The sequence below is a fragment of the Staurois parvus genome, unplaced genomic scaffold (genome assembly GCF_062004578.1).
Source record: "Staurois parvus isolate SC_StPar_1 unplaced genomic scaffold, SC_StPar_1.0 ptg000227l, whole genome shotgun sequence".
Taxonomy (NCBI): domain Eukaryota; kingdom Metazoa; phylum Chordata; class Amphibia; order Anura; family Ranidae; genus Staurois; species Staurois parvus.
In genome coordinates this window covers 1,936,273-1,958,856 of record NW_028318023.1, presented here as the reverse complement: position 1 = coordinate 1,958,856, position 22,584 = coordinate 1,936,273, and the positions used below count along the sequence as shown (strand labels likewise).

General features: G+C 38.3%; 1 protein-coding gene across 11 annotated transcripts in view; it reads right to left on the bottom strand.

The window, feature by feature from the left end:
- The window catches only part of SLC4A4 (solute carrier family 4 member 4), a 370,302-nt gene that overhangs the window by 102,872 nt on the left and 244,846 nt on the right, over window positions 1-22,584 (bottom strand). For 3 of the 11 annotated variants that reach the window (XM_089679581.1, XM_089679582.1, XM_089679584.1), the window contains exons 5-9: window positions 12,295-12,455; window positions 10,418-10,597; window positions 9,011-9,052; window positions 6,449-6,544; window positions 971-1,047 (exon numbers count right to left, since the gene is read on the bottom strand). In XM_089679581.1, the coding sequence (XP_089535707.1) occupies window positions 971-1,047; window positions 6,449-6,544; window positions 9,011-9,052; window positions 10,418-10,597; window positions 12,295-12,455 (556 nt within the window). The remainder of the gene's footprint in view (window positions 1-970; window positions 1,048-6,448; window positions 6,545-9,010; window positions 9,053-10,417; window positions 10,598-12,294; window positions 12,456-22,584) is intronic. The other 8 variants (XM_089679585.1, XM_089679587.1, XM_089679588.1 and 5 more) reach the window with 5 other exon arrangements.

The following is a 22,584-nucleotide window of genomic DNA, read 5'->3' as shown; positions in this document are numbered from 1 at the left end:
TCACTTTGCAAGAGAGTTTTACCCAAAGCTTAGTGAATGAGGTGAAGCTCTGCTGACATCCATCATCCAATCATGGGCAAGAAAAATATTTTTTAAAATGTTCTTATTTTATGTTATTCTTTTTACATTATATTACATTAGTTCATTCTAGTAAAACAGCCTCCTAAGGTATTGCTGAAACAATATGTTTACCAATTATTCAGCAACATATTTCTATGTAGTCATAAAGGTTGAATTCCAGCCAAAATGTTTCTTTTTATTTGAAGGCAAATCTCCCTAAGGAGGATACAAACAGCAGAAAAAAACTTACAAAGGCTCTAATCCTTCTCCATTCTACCCAAAATGGAAAAAAACGTTTAGATGCAGTTCCAATTACAGAGAACCTTCCCTTAAAGAAAATCTGTAGATGCTATTCTTCCTCAGATTTTAATTGCTAGTGCCCCTTTGTGGCTTCACATATTCTCTGCTTTTATTGTGTAAATTACATTATGTTAAGAGAGAAGAAAGAGAACTTAATTGTTGTGCACCTTGTCTTCATCTGAAGCCATACACGGCTAAGAATCGAATGTAATAAGCGAATTTGTAAAGTGCAGTAATTCACAGCAACCAATCCCATTTTGATCTACTAACATCAGATAACTGTTAGATGAATTTGGATTGATTATTGTGATTTACTGCACTTTGGCTTACTGATTTACTGACTATGTTTGTTGTCCATTTTCTTCCATGGTGACACCACATATCACACTTACACATCAGGATTTCTGCAGGAATTGGACTGTCTTGACTGAAGTAACCAGCCACACTGAGTAGACAGAGCATAGTTTTTTCACACCAAAGATAGCATGTCCTAAAAAAAATGTTACTTTACATAACTGAGTGAGTAAGAAAACAAAGTAGATTTTTGAAGATTTATTATATATAAGGTATCCCTTTGAACGAAGATAACAATATGTGCCAACACACTTACTTGATCTTTGTCAGGCTTGTCTGAAATGTCATTCAGACTGGAGGATGTCAGGTTCCTGTGTGGCGTTGTTGGACTACCTATAAAACATGCAAAATAATATTAAGTATTGTTAGGGATTCAATTCATTAGGATTCAAGAATCCTATAAAGGTCTAGCCAACAAATTGTGGATGTTTGTACAAAAATCTGGATCTAACTTGTAGCATACAAAGCATAAAACTATATACTGGTAATGTATCAGCCAGTTTATAAATACCTGGCAACACTTTCATTTTACCAGCAAAGTAAATCTGAAGTAAAATACTGAATATATTTCTAATAAGGGAATAGCAATGTGTTAAGTGCATTACCAATCAAACAGATTCATTATTAGTCTGACTAAATTAAATCAAAGAAAGATGAAATCTGGTTGCTATGGGTTCATGCTTAAATAAGCCCAGTACAACAAACTTTTATAACCAATGGCTCAAGACCCAATGTGGGTTTACGCTGTTTGTTTATGTCTAGATGGGCAGTTTTAAGGATCTTCAACAATGGTGATCTCACTGTTGAGTTAAAAGATAAGTTAATTTTTTTAAAAAATGCCCATTTTTTTGCAGGTAAAAAAAATGTGCATTTACTATTTTTTTGGAGCCTGGAAAACATTGCCATGCAGGACTTCTACAAACTGTCAGTGTACCTGTGTGCCCATACATCCCGTATGGGTAAGCAGATACAGTTTGACAGGAAGACTCAATAAACCTCCACAGCACTCCACAGCATCCTGGTAGTTTATTGAGAACTACAAGCAGACAGCCGCAAAGGCTGTCGGGACTTGTACTGTAGTTCATTAATTTATGGAATTTATGACCACGCTGTTCTCAAAAAGACACAGCTGGTACAGGGAACTTCTCCTCGTTGTGCTGTCACAGGGATAGAGGACAGCGGGAGGCAGCTGCAGCAGTGGGAACATGTTCCAACCTAAAAACAGGTGTAATATGGTACATGTTCCCAAAGGTGAAATTATCCTTTAACTTTAAAGAGGCGACTGGGTTAATTTAATAAATATGTATAAGCTGTTCATCAAAGGCTGCCACACAGGGCTCGATTTTCTCTTGTTTAGCCCATGGGATGAACAAGAGGAAATCAACTGGTTCCTTTAATCTACGCTAACAGTGTGGATGGATAAACCTTCCATCCGGTGATTGTATTCAGGCAGCTGCAGGTACCCGAACAGTGACTGCATGTGGTAGGATACACTGTTCAGCCGATAATTTTCTACCTGACAACAATGTGGATCAAATGGAATATAAGCTGTTTTCACTTCAAACCTCCAATTGCGTACTGAAAATCTTTGTTTTTCAGATTTAACACAGCCTCCATTATTTACTAAGTTGAGCTAACATCATGCCCATTGCAGGATAACCCAGATGCTCTCTGATGAACACAGTTTGTAATGTGTAAACAATCCAAGTGAATATTGGGACAAACTACACCAAAAAGACAAAAAGACCAACATCCATACCATGTGCCCATTGAAGCCCACTGCATTGATAATCTTACTAATAACAACCTCCATTCACCATGTGAGCAGACAAGTCTTCCCTGCACTTGTGGGTGCTTGCTTAAGTTGATAACTGTATCACCAATCAAGCTATGCATTCACCTGTCTATATTAGGTATAACTGTATACAGCACCAACCAAATCATTAAAAATAACTGAAACTGTTAAAAAATAAGCAATATTTCTGTAGGTTTCATACTTAATGTATTAGGCCATTAGTTGATCTACATTGAAGTCTGTAATGACCACAGGGCATGACATTCTGCAAATAACAGTTTAGAAGGTAATGTCATTCAATGGAAAATATAGGATGTGGGCTGAAAATACATTAAACTTTGTAAAATTAAGGCGCTCTCACTATATACCTCCTTGAAGGAGTTAAGTATATGAAACACTGAGGTGCTTTAATATGTTATGTATTTACAACCTAACAATATAATAAAACTGCAGGGAAAATCTTTTATCTAAACATAGTGCTCAGCTTTGACTTATAGCACTGCCCCCGTCAGCATCCTTTCATGGAATAATAACAGCATACATCCGCGTAATTATTTTCCAGCAAATTAATAAAACAGTAACAAGAACTTGGCACATCGTTAGATTTTACAATGCTTGAAAACAGCAACAGGAGTGTTCTTTCTCGCCCACTGTATACATAATAAGAACAGGTAACATATGCACTGTTACTGCTTTAAATATTAATTACTGCATTTGTGCTATTATCCTAGGGGCTGATACATACAGCAAACAGCTAAGCCATCTCATGTAATGCAATTCTACCTACTACTTATGCTCTTTCCAGGATAGGTCATAAGTTTCCCATTCCCATCTGGATCGCAGCCTTGTTGTCAGCACTTAACAGCACAAAATGATTCAACGACACAATAACTGAGCAGCTGGATAGTGCACTAGTGCATATTATATACTTTAATTCACATGGTAAAGATTTGTTACTATACTTCAACCTATTGGTCTCAAAGTTGTAAATATGCACTTAAAGAATAAAGGGAAATTTTACATTTTCAAAAGTTATTATGAGTAGCAGAAAATGATGTAACTTAGCCTGGGCCCTAAAACTTAATACAAATGAAAATATACAAAGGCTGAGGGTGCCGTGAAGGTTTTGTAAGTCCAGTAAGTTTTTATTTTTCAATAAAAATGCCACAGCAGTATTCAACATGTTTTGGGAGCCCAATGGTCCCCATTGATCAGGCCTTGTTGTGAAAAGAAAAAATCATACACTGGAGCAGGGTCAGCTGCTTACAGGAATTTCTAGGAATCCATGCAAGGATTCACTGAGGTCGCTAGTCTAACAACAGCCATATTGCTGCTAGACTGGGACACCACACACTGATCTAAATTGTCCGGTCTCTGCTGAACAAGCCAAATTTTGATCCATCTATGGCCAGCTTTACTGCTACACTATACTGCCAAAAGTATTGGGACGCCTGCCTTTACATGCACATGAACTTTAATGGCATCCCTGTCTTAGTCCGTAGGGTTCAATATTGAGTTGGCCCACCCTTTGCAGCTATAACAGCTTCAACTCTTCTGAGAAGGCCTGGCTTGCAGTCTCCACTCTAATTCATCCCAAAGGTGTTCTTTGGCGTTGAGGTCAGGACACTGTGCAGGCCAGTCCAGTTCCTCCACCCCAAACTCGCTCATCCATGTCTTTATGGACCTTGCTTTGTGCACTGGTGCGCAGTCATGTTGGAACAGGAAGCGGCCATCCCAAAACTGTTCCCACAAAGTTGGGAGAAACAAATTGTCTAAAATGTCTTGGTATGCTGACGTCTTAGGTGTTCCCTTCACTGGAACTAAGGGGCCAAGCCCAACCCATGAAAAACAATCCCACACAATAATCCCCCCTCCAAGCCTTACACTTGTCACAGTGCAGTCAGGCAAGTACCGTATACTCCTGGCAACTGCCAAACCCAGACACATCTATCAGATTGGCAGATAGAGAAGCGTAATTCGTCACTTTAGAGAACACATCTCCACTGCTTTACAGTCCAGTGGCAGCGTGCTTTACACCACTGTATCCAACATTTTGCATTGCACTTGGTGATGTAAGGCTTGGATCCAGCTGCTCGGCCATGGAAACCCATTCCATGAAGCTCTCTATGCACTGTTTTTGTGCTAATCTGAAGACCACACCAAGTGCGGAGGTCTTTAGCTATTGACTATGCAAACAATTGGTGACTTCAGCGCACTGTGCGCTTCAGCGAGCGATGACCCCGCTCTGTCATTTTACGTGGCCTACCACTTCGTGGCTGAGTTGCTGTTGTTCCCAGTTGCTTCCACTTTGTTATAATACCGCTAACAGTTGACCATGGAATATTTAGTAGCAAGGAAATTCCACAGATGGACTTTTTGCACAGGTGGCAACCTATCACAGTACAAAGCTTGAATTCACTAAGCTCCTGAGAGCGACCCATTCTTTCACAAATGTTTGTAGAAGCAGTCTGCATGACTAGGTGCATGGTTTTATACACCTGTGGCCATGGAGGTGACTGGAACACCTGAATCCAATGATTTGGAGGGGTGTCCCAATACATTTGGCAATATAGTGTAGTATTTTTATATGCATACTGCAGTTTGGTCGTGAACATTAAGCAGAAAAGGAGAAGATATAAAAGATAAACCTTGTGCTTAGTTCTACCAGGGAGATCTTAATGTATTTTGGAACTGTCAAGATTAAAAGATAAGTTCACTTTTGATAACATGTAACATGTTCCCGATCCTGCCACTGCTGCCCTATCCCTGTGACAGCAGTATGGTGAGAAGTTCCCCGTACTAGCTGTCACTTGTTAAAAACAGTGTGGCTATGTGGGGCTCCGCATACAAGGCAGTGTCATTCATTCACAGTGTTCTATGAATGAACGGGCTACAAGTCCCGACGGCCTTAGTGGCCATCGGCCTGTAGTTCTCAATAACTACCATGGTGCTGCGAGCACAGTGGTAGTTTTTTTAGTCTTCCTGTCAGAAGTATCGGCTTGCCCGTACGGGATGTCCAAGCAAGTAGTCTGCAGGAGACCTGCATGGCATCAGCAATATACTGACTCTTACTAAAAAAAATAATAAATGCACATTTCTTTACCTGCAAAGTAGAAAGGTGAACTTATCCTTTAAGGTCTTGATTTCATGCTGTTGGATGGTGCTAGGATATTAGTAAAAGGTTAGGTAAAGTTTAAGTGTGAGGTGTAAAAGATTGAAGTACAAATCAGCACTTCAAATCACAGCTTGAATTTCAGCGGGTTTAATATCACCTTTCCAAAATATCTATCTGCCAGCCCAAGCAAGTTACTTGTCTGTATGTCATGTTGAACATGTGCAACTCAATGTAAATGTATACACTGTACTGATTGTTGGACTTACTCAATAGATTAGTGAAAATATCAAAACATTTGTGCAAAATGTAGTACCCATAGCCATCAAAAAGAATCCATCTTGCACTGGTCAGACTTCAAAAGAATCGGTATAGGATACTGCACTTGAAACATTACTACTTTGTCTATTTAAAATGGAACTCCAGGCAAACAGCTAAACAGACAATTGAAATACATACTGTATATGTTCACTGTTTTACCTCCGAAAAGATGTGACATTTTTTGAACAACAAAATGCTTCTTTATTGTAATGTGCATATTTTCCAACCCTTCAGATCTCAAAGGAATCACCTTATCAGGGTGCATAAACACAGACCAAAAAAAGTGAAATGCAGGCAAAATGCATATTAGGGGCATGACATACAAATCTTATTACTGGTAAGTAATTTCAGTTAATAAAACCAAACAAGTTCATACTATCCATTACCTTATTAAAAAGAAAATTACAAATAACACTGATTTGATACAACATAATCATTAGTACTCAACAAACTTTTTTCTTCTGTTCTAACACATTTCACACAAAAAGTGACTGTTCCCAACTTACTGAGCCATCCCATGCTGGGGCTGCGCCGCACTCGGAGATCATCATCCGACATGCGGGTTGCCAGGCAGGGCACTGAATTCTCTAGAGGACTGCGTGCTAGTACCAAAAGCAGACAGCAGAGGAGAGTAGCAGCAGGAGGAGCAGAAGGAAAGCAAAATAAAAGTGAGAAGAATAAAGGATAGAATCACAACTAAAAGCTTTAAACAGGACAGCAGAGAACAGCAACATAATTTCTTTAGACACGTGTCATCTTCTGCATAGTGTAGGTGCTTTATTTGTATTGTGTTGCAATTCTTAATGGCCAACTAGTAGTGTGATAGACTTGAAGGTCTTTATTTATTTAGAGGAAAGAATGATATCAAAATTACAGATGTTCTGGAGAACTACTTTAACAAATATATATATATATATATATATATACACCCACACAGAGGTGAGATGAGGGGCAATGGGGGCGAGAGTATCAAGGAGAAATGAGAAGAGTGGACAGAGAGGAGAGAGGAAAGAAGTGAAAAAGAAAAGGTAGAAGAAGGGAAAGAGGAGAAAGATGAAAGGAAAAAAAGAGAAAGGAAAGACACAAGTAGAAAGGAGAGATGAGAGGGGAGAAAGAGGAGTGGGGGAACAGGGATAGAGGGAAGAAGAAAGAAGAGAGGAGGGTAGGGGAAGGAACATAAAATGAAAGAAGGACAAAAAAGAGAGGAGAGGAGAGGAAAGGAGAAGAAAGAGGAGTGGAGAGGAAAGAGAAGAGGAAAAAGGAGAGGAGACGAAAATGAAGAGAAAAAGTAAATAGGAGAAGAAAAAGAAAAGAAAAGTGGAGAGGAGAAGAAAGATAAAACAAAAGAGGAGATGAAAAGAAAGAGAAAACAAAAGAAAAGAGGGGAGGAAAGAGGTGAGAAAAGAGAAGAGGAAAGAGAAAAGAAAGGTGGAAAGGAGAGGAAAGAGGAGAGGAGGGACAGGGATACAGAGAAGAAGAAAGAAAAGAGAAGGGTAGGGGAAAGAAGAGAGAATGAAAGGAAGATAAAAAGGAGATGAGAGGAGAGGAAAAAGTAGAGAAGAGAAAAGAGGAGAGGAGACGAAAGAGAAGAGAAAAAAGGAGAGGAGAGGAAAGAAAAGAGAAAAAAAGGAGAGGAGAAGGAAGAGAAGAGAAAAAAGGAAAGGAGAAGAAAGATAAAAGAAAAATAGGGGAGGAAAAGAAAGAGAAAAGAAAAGAGGAGATGAAAGAGAAGAGAAAAAACATGAGAGGAAACAGAAGAGAAAATATGAGAGGAAAGATATGAGAAAAGAGAAGAGGGGAGGAAATAGAAAAGAGGACTGGAAAGAGGAGTGGAGAGGAAAGAGGAGAGGAGAAGAGAGGAGAGGATAGATCCATGGGTTACAATCATGCTAAGCTAACTATGTTCATGGAGTTTCTAAGTTCTCCCCAACTTCCCATGGATCCCACTAAAAAACAAATTGGCATGTAAATTGGTATCTAACACAACTAGATCTAGAGTGTGTATATGAGTGTGTGTTTGTGTATGTGTTTCTGTAAGAAGCACTGTATACTAGCATGCAAGCCCCTTAGGATAAGGACTGCTTAAAATGCTTCAGCATTATATAAATAAATAAAAAACATATGTTTCAAGGCCACAATCTAAATACTTCAACAGAAGGTCTTTTTTAGCCCACAAACAAAACTGAGATATTCACATAACCGCAGTTTTCTGACCTGGACTCTTAACATCATTGCAACTATAATATAATTGTAATTTTCCTACCCAGTATGTGTAAAGGTGTTTAAAGAAAGTGAATGTTTATCCTAGGTTAATATATCTGATGTACTCCTATTTTGTACACTGGTGAGCCAATAAAATAACAATTAAAATAAATTAAGATGGACAGTGATTCAATATTTTAATGAAAAGGTCAAGTTCTCCTTATTACAAAGAAATTCCACATAGCTTTGGCATAAACAAAATATACATGACCAAAAGAGAAGCTACACAGACTGTGCACATGTTTCTTGAATGAAACCCATAAAATGGCATGTCATTCTCCTTCATTCTGCTTGTGATTTCCTGAAAATAGCAGTATTCATCACCAACATAACACACTAGTGCATCTAGGCCATGCAGCAATAAATCCTGCCAATTATAGTCAGCCAAACAAAGGTAAATAGGATTACTATGAACCAACAAACACAGTGCACACGTACACATAGCATAAGCTGTATACAATATATATATATATATATATATATATATATATATACACAAAAATGAGAATGTCCAGGCCATGTGTGATTAAGATGATATAACAAACACGTAAAAAAATTAATTACTGTTAATGTGTTCACTGCACAGCAGCATGAAGAATGAAGATGATTAAAACACTCCCTTAAGGAGACAGACATAGGCAACCAAGAGCCTACAAGTTCTTACAGTACAGAGTACAATCACTTACATTTAACAAAACAGATTTGCACTTATGTAACAACAAAATGGGATCCATATACATGGAGGTTGCCTATCCCTGCTCTATGATAACACACACATGAGAACAGCTAAGTACCATGCTATTCACCTGAGAGGAATGAGTTTTTCATCAAGCCCTCCTCTCTCCCTCCTGTATAAATCACATTACAAGATTGTAAAACATTAGAAAAAACAATGTATGTAATTGATCGTGTGAAAATGAAATGAATAATGATGAGTAGTAAAAAAAAAAATCTGAATGTCTGGATACTATGTAAACGTGATTTAGAAGCATAAAGTCCTGTTTTTCCCTTGGTTTCTCTGTACTACTACTCAGAGGGATTGTGGCTTACAATGTAGTTTACATTGTAAAATGACCATTGGTAGTTGGGAAAACTGTCTGTCTGTACTATGGATGACGTTTGAATAAAGACTGGTGTTTTTATCAAAATACTATTATAATAATTATAATTATATAATTATATTATAATTATAATTAATCATTTTACTAGCACTACTCATCTTCTTTCTTAGTTTGCTGATAGATGTTCAGGATGGGGGGGGGGGGGGGACATCAAGAGATCTACTTTTCCTCATTACAGTCAAGAAGTGGGTGCAATTTTCTTTCTAAAAGCATTGTTTCTGTTGTCTATAAGTAAATGAGATCAGTAGTGAAATAGTAAACATTACCTGCAAGTACTAACTAAGGCTGGCACTTAAAAGTACCTGTAACAGTGTCCCATGACAATTGTGCTCAGTGATGCACTGGTTGCATTTATGGCACATACTGTATTGCATATGACTATGTTGCAGTTGAAATATCTGCATTACAATTATATTTCCCCATATGTGTGATCCCAAACTTCCACTCATGTGCCAGTTCAAGATCTTACAGATTGTGCTGCAGTCTATATGGCAAAATCTATCAAAGGTGACATTGGCCAAGCATGTTATTAATATGTCTAAGCAATTTTTGTTCAATATACATCTAGGAATATACACAGCAGACATTAGTTGATACTTGACAGCAGATAGGCTTGTATCCTTCTGCCTATCTCTACAGCTGAGTGATTGTTAAATGTGCCAAAGGTTTTCTTGACTGTATATACAAAATAATTATCTGGGGGTTTTGATAAGACATGTTAGGAGTTAATATTTTCCCTTTTTAGGAAGTCAAAGGACAATATCAAAAATCCAAAAATATATGACTTTTTTTATGAGATACATCAGTGCTACATCACCAATTTTCTAGCAAACGCAAAATATAAGGTCTGCAGAGATGGGTAAATGCAGCAAAGGTAAATATTAGAAAAGTGAATTGGCATCTAGTGTCAGCTATATGCAGATGATGCTGTGGATGTGTGTTGAGTTCTCTACAAGAAACATAAAGTTACTAAACTACGGTGATCATAAACTGCAATGCTCTTCAACTACTTAGATTATGACAGTGAGACAAGAATGGAGATGGGAAGTAAACAGAAAGGAGGGCAGCAGCAGAGACTGGCCACTACATTACCATTATCAGGGTTGGTAAACATCCTACTTGCGCTGGAGACTGTTTTCCCTATGTCAGCCAAAGAACGTAGATTAGATTTCTTGGTCTGGTGTCGGTGTTTCCTGAGCAGTGTGTAGGTCACCTTGTCCTTAAACTCTGGCTTCAGCAGACCTGTCTCAATCTGGTTATCAAGGATTTTCTCTGTTAAGAAAATGAATAAAGTCATTAAATTAAACTTTTACAAAACTTGAAAAATTTGAACTGCATATGCGAAAGTTAGATGGGTAATTTATATAATTATTTTTCTCTACATACTTTTTAGACCTATCATTGATAGTTAAAAGGAACCCAAACTGGTTTAAAACATTTACAAGGTAACAAGGTGAACAGGCACCTTTAAGTGTCTCCAGATATCTGTATTAGTGTTCAAACTGATACTTTTGTACATTTGTGGAACTTCTTTGGGTTCCAAGTTGTACATGGGGACTTCAAGCCCAGCTATCTCCGCAACAAACCCCACCTTCTGTCATTATTTAAATACAAAATACCTGAGCCTCAAGAGCTTTGGCCCTTGCCAAGTGAATGAAAGAAGGTGGCCTTGCACCAGGAAGGGTGAATTTATTATTGAGTTAAAAATGTTTACCTGTGTGTGTGTCTCTACAAATTTTAAAGTTTGGATATGACAAATTTTACATAGTTACTTTGGTCCAGCTTGGACTAATGTACGTATTTATGTGCCATACCTGACCGATCGTGGAAGCTGGAAGTCACTGTAGTAGGCCCCCCTGCTGCAGTGATCTCCATTAGCTTCTGGGTCTTTTGCTCAATGGATGCCCTGCTGCAGTGTGAACACAGCAGATATCTTGCTCAGGTGCCATACAGGGAACACATTGCATTTTTTCAATAAATGCAAAGCATTCTCTGATTGGAAGAGGTGGAATGATAGGGCAGTCTCGCCATGTTCATTACCTCATTGAAGAAGAGGAGAATTCGCATTCGTTGAGAAAATGCAAAGTGTTTCTGAATGGTACAGGAATCTTGCCAACAAGCGATTTTGTAACTACATCAACTTTATGCTCAGAAAGGCAGCATCAGTTTCAATATTCTAAACATTTATGGCTAGATGAAGCTTACACAAAGAGAATGTATAGTGTTTTGTTCATATTTTCTTTATTTTTGTGTTAAGAACAAAGGTCAGGCCTCAGTCAGTCATATCATTCACATTTCATACAAGTCCTAGAATGCTCAAAGAAATAGCACTCCTTGCAAAACATGTCTCGCACAACAAGCCTTACTCAAATGGTTTTATTGAATATATTTCAGCAAAAAATATGGCCTTTACTTGAATAATGCAGTGCAGACTGATTGGTGCACAAGATAGACACAGCGATAAAATATATGTAGACATACGGTATATGTGGAACATAATTGATACAAAATTAAAGTGGTTCTAAAAGCAGAAAATGTTTTACCTCAATGCATTCTCTGTATTAAAGTAAAAAAACCTTCCACTGTCCGTGCCCACCCCAAACACATACCTGACACCAGTCTCAATCCAGCGTTCTTGATCCAGCCCCACTCTGCTCTCTTCCTGCATTCACAGGCTTTACTGAGAGCAGCAGAAGCCATTGGCTCCTGCTGTTGTCAAATCCTGAGAGAAGGGTGAGGGAACGGAGCCAAGCTGTGTTGTGTGTGTCTATGGATGTGTACAGACCAGCTAGGGAGCAAGCCTGCAAGCTGCTTGCTATAAGAGAACACAAAGAGAAGGAGCAGACAGTGGACCCCAGAAGATGTTTGGGGCTGATCTGTGCAGGTAACTATAATACATTTGTTTTGTTTTTTTATTTTAAAAAAGATTTAGCTTTACATTCACTTTAACCTGCCTGTTTGATACTCACCAACTACCTGTGGGAGTGAATTGGCCTCTAGGTCAAGTAGTATCGTCCCTTTTTCAATACACGTCCTCAGCTCAAACAAGCTGTGCAAAGACAGTGTGGCAACATGGGGTTTACTCCATCTCTCTCCACCCTGCTCCACCTTCTCTTCAAACTTTATCCATCTGAAATGCAAAATTGAATGCATTGTGAGTTGCTTTTCACAGACTACAATTGCAGAAGAAAGAAAATTAGGAATCTTGAAATTATATAGACACCAACTCTAAATATACAATATATCAGGGAACAAAAATTGTATACTTACCTAGTAAATATAACAAAAGACACGAACACAAGCAGGCAGAACATTCACAGACACACAGACAGCTCACTATGCAGCTGGAAGATGTGTTTTTATTACATTAGCACACCCACATTTGTGATGTGAACCAGAGCAGATGGCAACATATGCTTTTGGCATTGTGACCTGGAACAGGAAGTTATGTTGATCCCTTTGGCGAATAGGGACAGGCTAGTTGTAGCAATACATGGGCATAGGAGAATCAGTCAGCCATGACACTACAAACTGCAGCAACAACATCATTACAAGGAAATTCAAACAAACATCGCAGAGACTTTAACTACGCTGTAAAGGTCAATGCACACTGGCTTAAAAAAAACTCTGGTTCTACAGAGGATTTACATTTTGCATGTAGAAGCAGCTCAATGTTATCCTATGTGTCTATATACACATTAGGACATTTAGAGGCATATTTAACCTCCTTAGCGGTATTCCCGAGTGTAGCTCGGGGTAAAATTGAGTACCAAGAGCGGTAACCCCGAGATCCACTCGGGCTTACCATGCGGCGTTGCTCAAGGAGTCCCTGCAGCACTTACCTTGTCCTTCGCTCCCATGATGTGTCCCCTGTCTTCCGGCCGATGCCGGCATCCGGCTTCCGTGTTCCGGTCCCTGTGACGTCGGGACATACGGGCGCCAGAACCGGCGGCAAATTTGAAATTTTTAAAAAATGTAATTTTTTTTAAAATGATTATTACATAGTAAAACATTGCTGTTTCAATGCATTTCACATACATTTTGTCCCTACTGCTTCGTCCTTTGCCCTGCCTGCATTTTGACTGTTCTTTCTGCCTGGAAACTTAGAAAAGTCCATGGCGTCCAAAAAGCGTCCCTTTACGTCAAAAGCGGTTTTAGACCAGCTAGAGAACAGCGATAGTAAATCAGAACCACTTGCAGAATTGAGTGACAATGATTCGTGGGGAAATTCGTCATCAGACACTGAAAACGATTTTGCGACTTTGCTCAGCGATGTGCGAATTTGCCTCTGTATTTCAAATTTCAGTGTTTTTGGTTTGATTATATTATTGAATTAAATGTATTATTATTATATTATTATTTTTTATGATTATTTATTAAATTATAATTTATGATTTCGTGTTTCAAATTTTATCATACCCGGGATGTTTACTAGACTCTTGTTTGTACAGATTTCAGTGAGTTATTCCTAAAAATTACAGCCTACAATAAAAAAAACTACATATTTCCATGCAAAAAAATGGTACCACTTTCAGCACAAAAAATCGGAAATAATCATACCGCCGAGGAGGTTAAAACCCATTGTTTAGAGGCAGAAAAAAAAACCTTCAGTTTTGTGTTTTTGACAGCAGTTTTCTAGCAGGAAAAAAAACGCTAAATGCTAGTATACAAAATGCTCAAAATGATGAAGGAAACTAGAGTTTTTTAAGCCCAGAGTGAATGGACCCTAATGCATGGTTAAAACAACAAAACATTTGAAAACACCCTGGGGTGCGGTTTAAGCCTTAGGGTAAGCCTAAACATGAGGTTAGGTGTTAAGCGTTAAAGGTGTATTTTAGACAATCTAGAGAAGGAAGGTGTTGAACAAAATATTGTTACATTACAGTTTAGGGGTAAAGACATGTACAACACTTTTAATATTTTTTGTCAGTGCAGAAAACCCAACACAAAACACCAACTGTGATTGGATAGCAGTGCTTTAATAAATGTTGACCTATGGGAGTTTAGGCATCGATTTGAGCACTTCTGAAATGGACCCAGTTGTGGCAGGTTCTCCTGTCTCAACATACAGAGTGACTTCATGAGGAGCTTGCTTCACTGTACATGGCTGTCCATCCATGGATCATAATATTCAACTGACACTTTCCTCCTGTAAATATTTCATCAGTTTATTTAACTGTATCTTTAACTAGTATTGAACTTGCTTACATTTAGGCCAGTTCTATTTGTTCATGCCTATTTTGGACTAACAATACCAAGCCAAGATAGCTGGGTGCCAGTGATCTGTTTGTCAGCAAGTACAATTTTGTATAAAGTGATGAAGTAAACTTTTCTGAAGAATTTTGATACACATTGCTGTTTAATAATTATTCTTGTTGAGGTGGAGACAAAAATAAGGATAAGAAAACTTGCCTAGCTAGTTGGAAATTTGTGCAAAGGTCAAACCAGTATTCGTTATACAGTGACAGTATAATGTCAAATGATCTTATAATTTGCATTCTTTAAGAGACAGGGACACTTTTATAAGCACAAAATCTGCACATTTTGCAATAAAAGGTGGAATGCAGTAAAAAAAATGTCTCATGGTCTCCAATGCCTCTCATTGGCTTTTCATCCAGCTGAAACCAGAGTGCACTGCCTCCAATATCATACTGATTATGTGTTATAGTCATTGTAAACTATATTTAAAGGCATGGTCACTCTTACCCAACATAACTACTTTTCAAAACTGATTTTTATTCTGTCCCTTAAACCATTGGATTTGTTATATATACTGTATACACTCACCGGCCACTTTATTAGATGCACCCGTTTAATTGCTTGGTAACACACATTGCTAATCAGCCAATCACATGGCAGCAACTCAGTGCATTTAGGCATCTAGATATGGTGAAGGGGGACACATTTCAGCACAATGTATTAAGACAAAGACACCTCCATGCCTCCAGTTACGCAGAACATACAACCTAATAAACAAAAACGGATGGGTTAAACCCACAAGTGCTTTTTCTCTAATAAACTAATGAATTCAAAAGATTAGAGACTGGTTGAAAGGTGTAGTGTATTATAACAATTATGATAGTTATGATAGTTAAAGTGCATGTAAGCCCCTAACTATAAACTCGTATTTCCTCTTGTTTGGTCTGCTAAACATGCCACTGAAAGTGTTTTGTTATAAACACTGATAATTCCTTGTGCTCCCTACCTGAGCAAAAGGAGGGGCTATAGGGATGTCTATGTGGAGGGTAAAGGGTTGAGGAGAGGTCAGTGTTCTTTCAAATTTATCTGAAATTAAATAGGCAGGACTGACACCGTGTGCTTAGGAATTCAGAGCTGTACTGCCATATAAAAGCAGAAGATAGAAGCATTTTCTATAAAGGTCTACAAACTGAATAAGGGCTAATTCATACTATTTGGAGTGACAGATGTTTTACTGCAGTGTTCCCTACCAAGCCGGGAACACAGAACTGTCGGAGCAGTGAATCTCTCTGGCCACTCTGCAGCATAGTGTGAATTCACCCTACGTCCAAAAAGGAAGGACAACAAAGGTCAATGGATCAGTATGACAACAAAGGAATTGGTGTTTTAGGAAGCTGTGGTCATCAATTGCAGCCTCCATACTACTGCATTACAGGTTTCCTTTAAGTTGGTTACATATTTTAAAATACGATTGTACAATCTCCTAATTTACCAACTGAAGTGCAATCTGAGGATCTTCCTAAGTAATTTATAAAATTTACATCCAATCAGAGAGGTACCTGCACTAAATATTTGCTGGTATAAATTACAGAAATTGCACATCATGTGGCTAGCATCAGGCTAGTTATAGATAGTGCTTATCAGGCTTGATGGCATTTCCTTTGCCAAACAGTTTTTTGACTATTAAGCTGTTATCTTGTGTTTGTCTGCCACCTCAGCTTAACCATAGGCATTGGATAGTGATCACTGGATGATCTGCAGAGCTGACATGTTATGGCCCTCTTCTCTCTCTCTTTTTGCACGTCTGAGTTTCCATCTTTAGATGATTAGCTAATCATACACAACACATTTACTATGGCTGAAAGCATCATGATCTGGCACTGTTGCATGCATGCTTTGCAAACAATCTTCCTGATTGATTAGATGGTTACTGTGTATGGAAAGATATTTTGAATCATTCTGTGATCATTATGTCAATAACTCTTCTGTCATATTATACAATGGCTGAATCAAAACCTGTCCAATGACAAACGGACCATCACACATCTTGTAGCCTGTTCACCCTCCAACTCGAATGATTCTCCTTAGAATGTTATTATTTGCAACAACCTCTGCCTTCAACATGGCTTAAAGATTTTTGGGACGTGTACAGTATGTGAACTGTTCTAGCTTCCAAAAAGTTTTTGATTACTTTGTTTAACCAGTCCTGTGATGCAGGCACCACTGCCAAACGGCATAGCCAGGCTTTGGACCTCCACTGCTGCGGCACTGCAGCATGGTACAGAGCAATTTCCCCAGCCTTCTGACTGGATAGAAAAACAGAAACACTGATAAATGTTCACTCTATTTTCTCGTTCTGTAACTGAGTTCTCTGTTTGCTTTGCAGCATAGCCTGATTGGCTCAAAGTGTTTATCTCCCCTCTCTCAGGCACAGTCCTGCTGTACAAGGAATGACAGATGCAGGATATAGAGGTGAACGTAGACACTTACCCTTAATCACATTAAAAAATAAATGTAATGATTTCAAATTACTGTGTTAAAGCTGAATCCCAGGTATGACTATTTTTGAATAGCTACATTGTTACAACTAGGACCAATGTAAACATCCATGTGCAACAGCTGGCCATTCCTCATGGAGGCTGGAAATCACTGGAGCAAGCTACAGTGATTGACTCTGGTTTCTGGGTCCAGTGCCAAGAGGCTACCCTGCTGCTTAGTGAACACATGAGGTTGTTTGCTCACCCTGGGCGGCCTTCTGAGAATACTTTGCATTTTCTCAGTGAATGCAAACCATATTCTGTTTGGACAAGTTGAAAAGTTTGACATCACAATCATGACTTTCCACTTCGTGCTTGTAGTTTTGTCGCATGCTCCTACATACTGAGAAGTACTCACTAGTACTGAATAAATTGGTGAGGGAGTACAGGAGAGGTACGTATATGCCAGAAAGGAGGGCAGCAGTAAACTTACTTTGCCCTGAATGTGAAAGGCACAGGTTTGCTTTAAGTTTAACTTTTCTTCCAAAGACTATTAGTAAAATGCCAGGAATTAATGGGTATAAAAGAGAATCAGTGAAGCTCTTTTGAAATTGTTTTTCCACATAAGAATGCTGCATTTGCCTAAGTCAACCAAAAGAAATCCAAACTGAAATAAACAGGCTTATATAATCAGAACCAAATCTGCTTACCACTGCCCTTTATTTGACTCCCTTCTCTTCATAACCTAAAGGCATCCAATGCCATTGTTGTTCAGGATGTGTTTCACCAGCAACCTTTCCCTACCACCACCACCACCAACCTGGGTAGAAAATAGAAATATATGGCCTGCCTCAAATCAGCTTCATAATTGCATACCTTTAGTCCCATTATTCTGGTGGACGCTTGGCAAGGGTCATGGTAGCCAAGCAACCCTCTATAGCTGCAGCATGAAAAAATCCAAATTACAGTTATCTATTGGAAATGGCTAAAGGTTTTTTAAACCAACCCAGAGATAGCTGTGAGAAATGTGATAGCTGCACCACTGCTCACCACACTTCAAACAGGACGTGTGCCCTAAGTAACACTTTTCTACAGAGGAGTTCTCCATTTACATCAGCACTGGCCAATCCTTTCTCTTACTTCCCCCAGCACCATATCAAAAGATGTACTGCAAAGCTCTAAGGTAAACCACTGTATCTTGCCTATTTAATGATTAAGGGAACCACCTTAAAGCAGGATGGGTGTGAATTTTTATTACATTTAAGCTGGCCATTCACTAGTAGATTTAAAATTAAAATTAACATTTATAAGAACATTCATACGAATGTTCATACAAAAATGTCCATAAGCACATTTGATGACATGACAAATGTTGTTCAAAAGTACTAAAAAAAATGTTGCATTTACCATTACATTTTGGAATGACTGAAATCTCCCAAACAAAAACCACATACACTGTTAGACATTAATTCCATCCTGCTTCTTCAAGTTTTCTTGTCACTGAGGTTGAAAATAAAATTTGATTTGACCCCACTAATGCATAGACAGTTTTCTACTACTGTATGGCCAGCTTGATACTTAGAAACGTTCACATTAGAACTACTGTATCTTCTATTCCATGTTACAGTGCTTAACTTGGAATAATGTTTTGCAATTTACTACTCATGACACACCACGTATGCCAAACGGGACAACTTTTCTCCTAAATTACTCCACCTTGAACCATGTGGTCTTTCCTATGTACAGTAAAGATTCTGTTATATTGAAATAAAACACTGAAGAAGAAATGTTTACATTAGTAAAAATAAATGTTGTTCCTCTTTTATTTGAACCATTAGATTTCTACTTTAAAAAGGAAACAAAATTATAAATCATATTTTAGTAAAAGCCCCATGTCTTCCAAAACACCAATTGCCTAATAAAAAAGAGCAGATCTTGGATCATAACTTCCATTCTAGCAGCTGGCACACTACAAAAAAAAGAGCCTTTGTGGCTGATGGTGTAGTTGCCATCATTCCTGTTTTTATATAACACAATAATTTTTTACCTTTAAAATGGGATGTTCAAAGTAACTAAATGAATACATTCAAATTCTTAAAAACATATTTTATTTAATTTGTTTATTAATTATTAAAAGGAAAAGATGATGTTATAATATAATCCAAGTCATGAAACACATCATATGGTGATATACACAAGTGGGATGTATAGATACAGTATACATGTCCATCATACTCTTTATACATCATAGTATTTCCCAGTTGCTGAATAATAACACACCACACAATCACATAGTCCTGACTGTAGGGTTTGTTCAGCCTTAGGGTATCCAACACATTTAAAGCATTTAGAAAAAACCCTGTTCCTCAGGGATGTGATACCACTCTGTAGAGTACAAGAATCCGTTTACAGTATGCCCATAATACATTATAGTACAATTTGCATTGTTGCTCATTTTTGAAAATTAAGAGGCCCAACCTAATTTATATATTCTACAATTTGCATTGTTGCAATTTTTAATATTCAAAAAGTGTATACCTAGTGTATACTTAGATGTTATATATGGCCCTTTGCCACATTTATATGCTCTCATGTATATAGATATGTATACACTTTTTGAATAATAAAAATGTAACATCTTATTAGAACTCAATATTCAATTATAAAATCCATTGGTAAACAACTATATTATTGGTATGATTTAGAGCCCCTTTCTCTCTCTCTCTCTCTCTCTCTATATATATATATATATATATATTTATTAGGTGATATCATTAGTTAAGAGAATATATAAATTAGGTTGGGCCTCTTCTGTCATTCTTGCCTTATTGGCGATAATTATATTTCATTTTTTGGTCACTACTGGCCTGGTGGTCTTTGCACAAATCCCAGGTGTTCCTAGATGTTTTGGGCAATATATCCAGCAACATTCTATGGGTGGCCTCTATCCATGAACCATTTGCATCATATATAAGTGGATTTGTAAACTTTAATTTTCAAAAATGAGCAACAATGCAAATTGTACTATAATGTATTATGAGCATACAATAAATGGGTTCTTGTACTCTACAGAGTGGTATCACATCCCTGAGGAAGAGTTACGGCTTAAGGCTGAACAAACCCTACAGTCAGGACTATGTGATTGTATGGTTATTAATCAGCACCTGGGAAATACCACAATGTACAATGACTATGATGATCATGTATATATATTCCTCTCACTTACAGTTGTGCTCAAAAGTTTGCACACCCTGGCAGAAATTGTGAAATTTTGGCATTGATATTGAAAATATGACTGATCATGTAAAAAAAATGCTCTTTTATTGAAGGATGATGATCATATGAAGCCATTTATTATCAAATAGTTGTTTGGCTACTTTTTAAATCATAACGATAATAGAAATCACCCTAATGGCCCGGATCAAAAGTTTACATACCCTGGAATGTTTGGCCTTTGTACAGACACACAAGGTGACACACATGGATTAAAATGCCAATTAGAGGTTAATGTCCCACATCTGTGGCTTTTTAAATTGCAATTAGTGTAAGTTTATAAATAGTCAATGCGTTTGTTAGCTCTTACGTGGAAGCACTGACTAGGCTAGATACTGAGTCACAGGGATCCGAAAAGAACTGTCAAAAGTCCTGCGTAACAAGGTAATGGAACTTTATAAAGATGGAAAAGGACATAAAAAGATGTCAAAGCGTTGAATATCCCAGTCAGTACTGTTAAATCACCTATTAAGAAGTGGAAAGTTCGGGGATCTCTTGATACCAAGCCAAGATCAGGTAGACCAAGAAAGATTGCAGCCACAACTGACAGAAGAATTGTGCAGGATTCAAAGAAAAACCCACAGGCAACCTCAAAAGAAATATAGGCTGTTCTGGAAAAAGATGGTGTGGTTGTTTTTAAGGAGTACAATACGGTGATACTTGAACAAAAATGAGCTGTTTGGTTGAGGTGCCAGAAAGAAGCTTTTACTGCACCAATGCCACAAAAAAGTCCAGTTACAATATGCCTGACAACACCTTGACATGCCTAACCAGGCCTTTTTTGTGCCATTGGTGCAATAAAGGCTTCTTTCTGGCACCTCGATCATGCAGCTCATTTTTGTTCAAGTGTTATCATATTGTGCTCCTTTAAAACAACCACAATGTCTTTTTCCAGAGCAACCTGTATTTTTCTTGTGGTTACCTATGGGTTTCCCTTTCTAACCCGAACAATTCTTCTGGTAGTTGTGGCTGCAATCTTTCTTGGTCTACCTGACCTTGGCTTGGTATCAAGAGATCCCTGAATTTTCTATTTCTTACTGGAAGTGATGACTGGCATATTCAAGTCTTTGGACATCTTTTTATGTCCTTTTCCATCTTTATAAAGTCCCATTACCTTGTTACGCAGGACTTTTGACAGTTCTTTTCTGATCCCCATGGCTCAGTATCTAGCCTAGTCAGTGCTTCCACGTAAGAGCTAACAAACTCATTGACTATTTATACACTGACACTAATTGAAATTTAAAAAGCCACAGATGTGGGACATTAACCTCTAATTGGCATTTTAACCCGTGTGTGTCACCTTGCGTGTCTGTACGAAGGCCAAACATTCCAGGGTATGTAAACTTTTGATCCGGGCCATTTGAGTGATTTCTGTTATCATTATGACTTAACTACTTGCCTACAGGGCACCTTTACCCCCTTCCTGCCCAGGCCAGTTTTCAGCTTTCAGTGCTGTCGCACTTTGAATGACAATTGCGCGGTCATGCAACACTGTACCCATATGAAATTTTTATAATTTTTTTGAGACAGATATAATTTTCTTTTGGTTTGCTAAACAAACCAAAAACAACTAAAATTTTGAAAACAAAAATTTTTTCTTAGTTTTTGTTAAAAAAATTTGTAAATATTTTCTCCTTCACTGATGTGCGCTAATGAGGTTCCAGTAATGGACACTGATAGGCTGCACTGATGGGCACTGATAGGTGGCACTGATGGGCACTGATGAGGAGGCACTGGTAGGTGGCACTGATGGGCATTGACAGGCATCACTGATGAGCACTGAAAGGCAGCACTCATATATGGCACTGATATGTGGCACTGATAGGCGGCGCTGACTGGCACTGTAAGGTGGCACTGACTGGCACTGTTAGACGGCACTAATAGGCAGCACTGACAGGCACTGATAGGCAGCACTGATAAGCAGCACTGATGTGCACTGATAGGTGGCACTGACTGGCACTGATAGATGGCACTGATTGGCAGCACTGATAGGTGGCACTGACTGGCACTGATAGGCGACACTGAAGGGCAGCTCAGATGGACACTGATATGTGGCATTGATGTGCACTGGTAGGCACTGATATGTGGCATTGATGAGGCATTGATGGGCACTGACAAGTGGCACTGCTGGGGCTACACTGATCATCAGGGCACACTGATCATCAGTGCCCTGATGATCAGTGTATGTGTCCTCTCTGTGGAATGCCGATTACCGGCATTACAACTCGTGAGGAGAGAAATGCCAATAACTGGCATTTCCCTATTTACATGCGATCAGCTGTGACTGGACACAGCTAATCACATGACCGA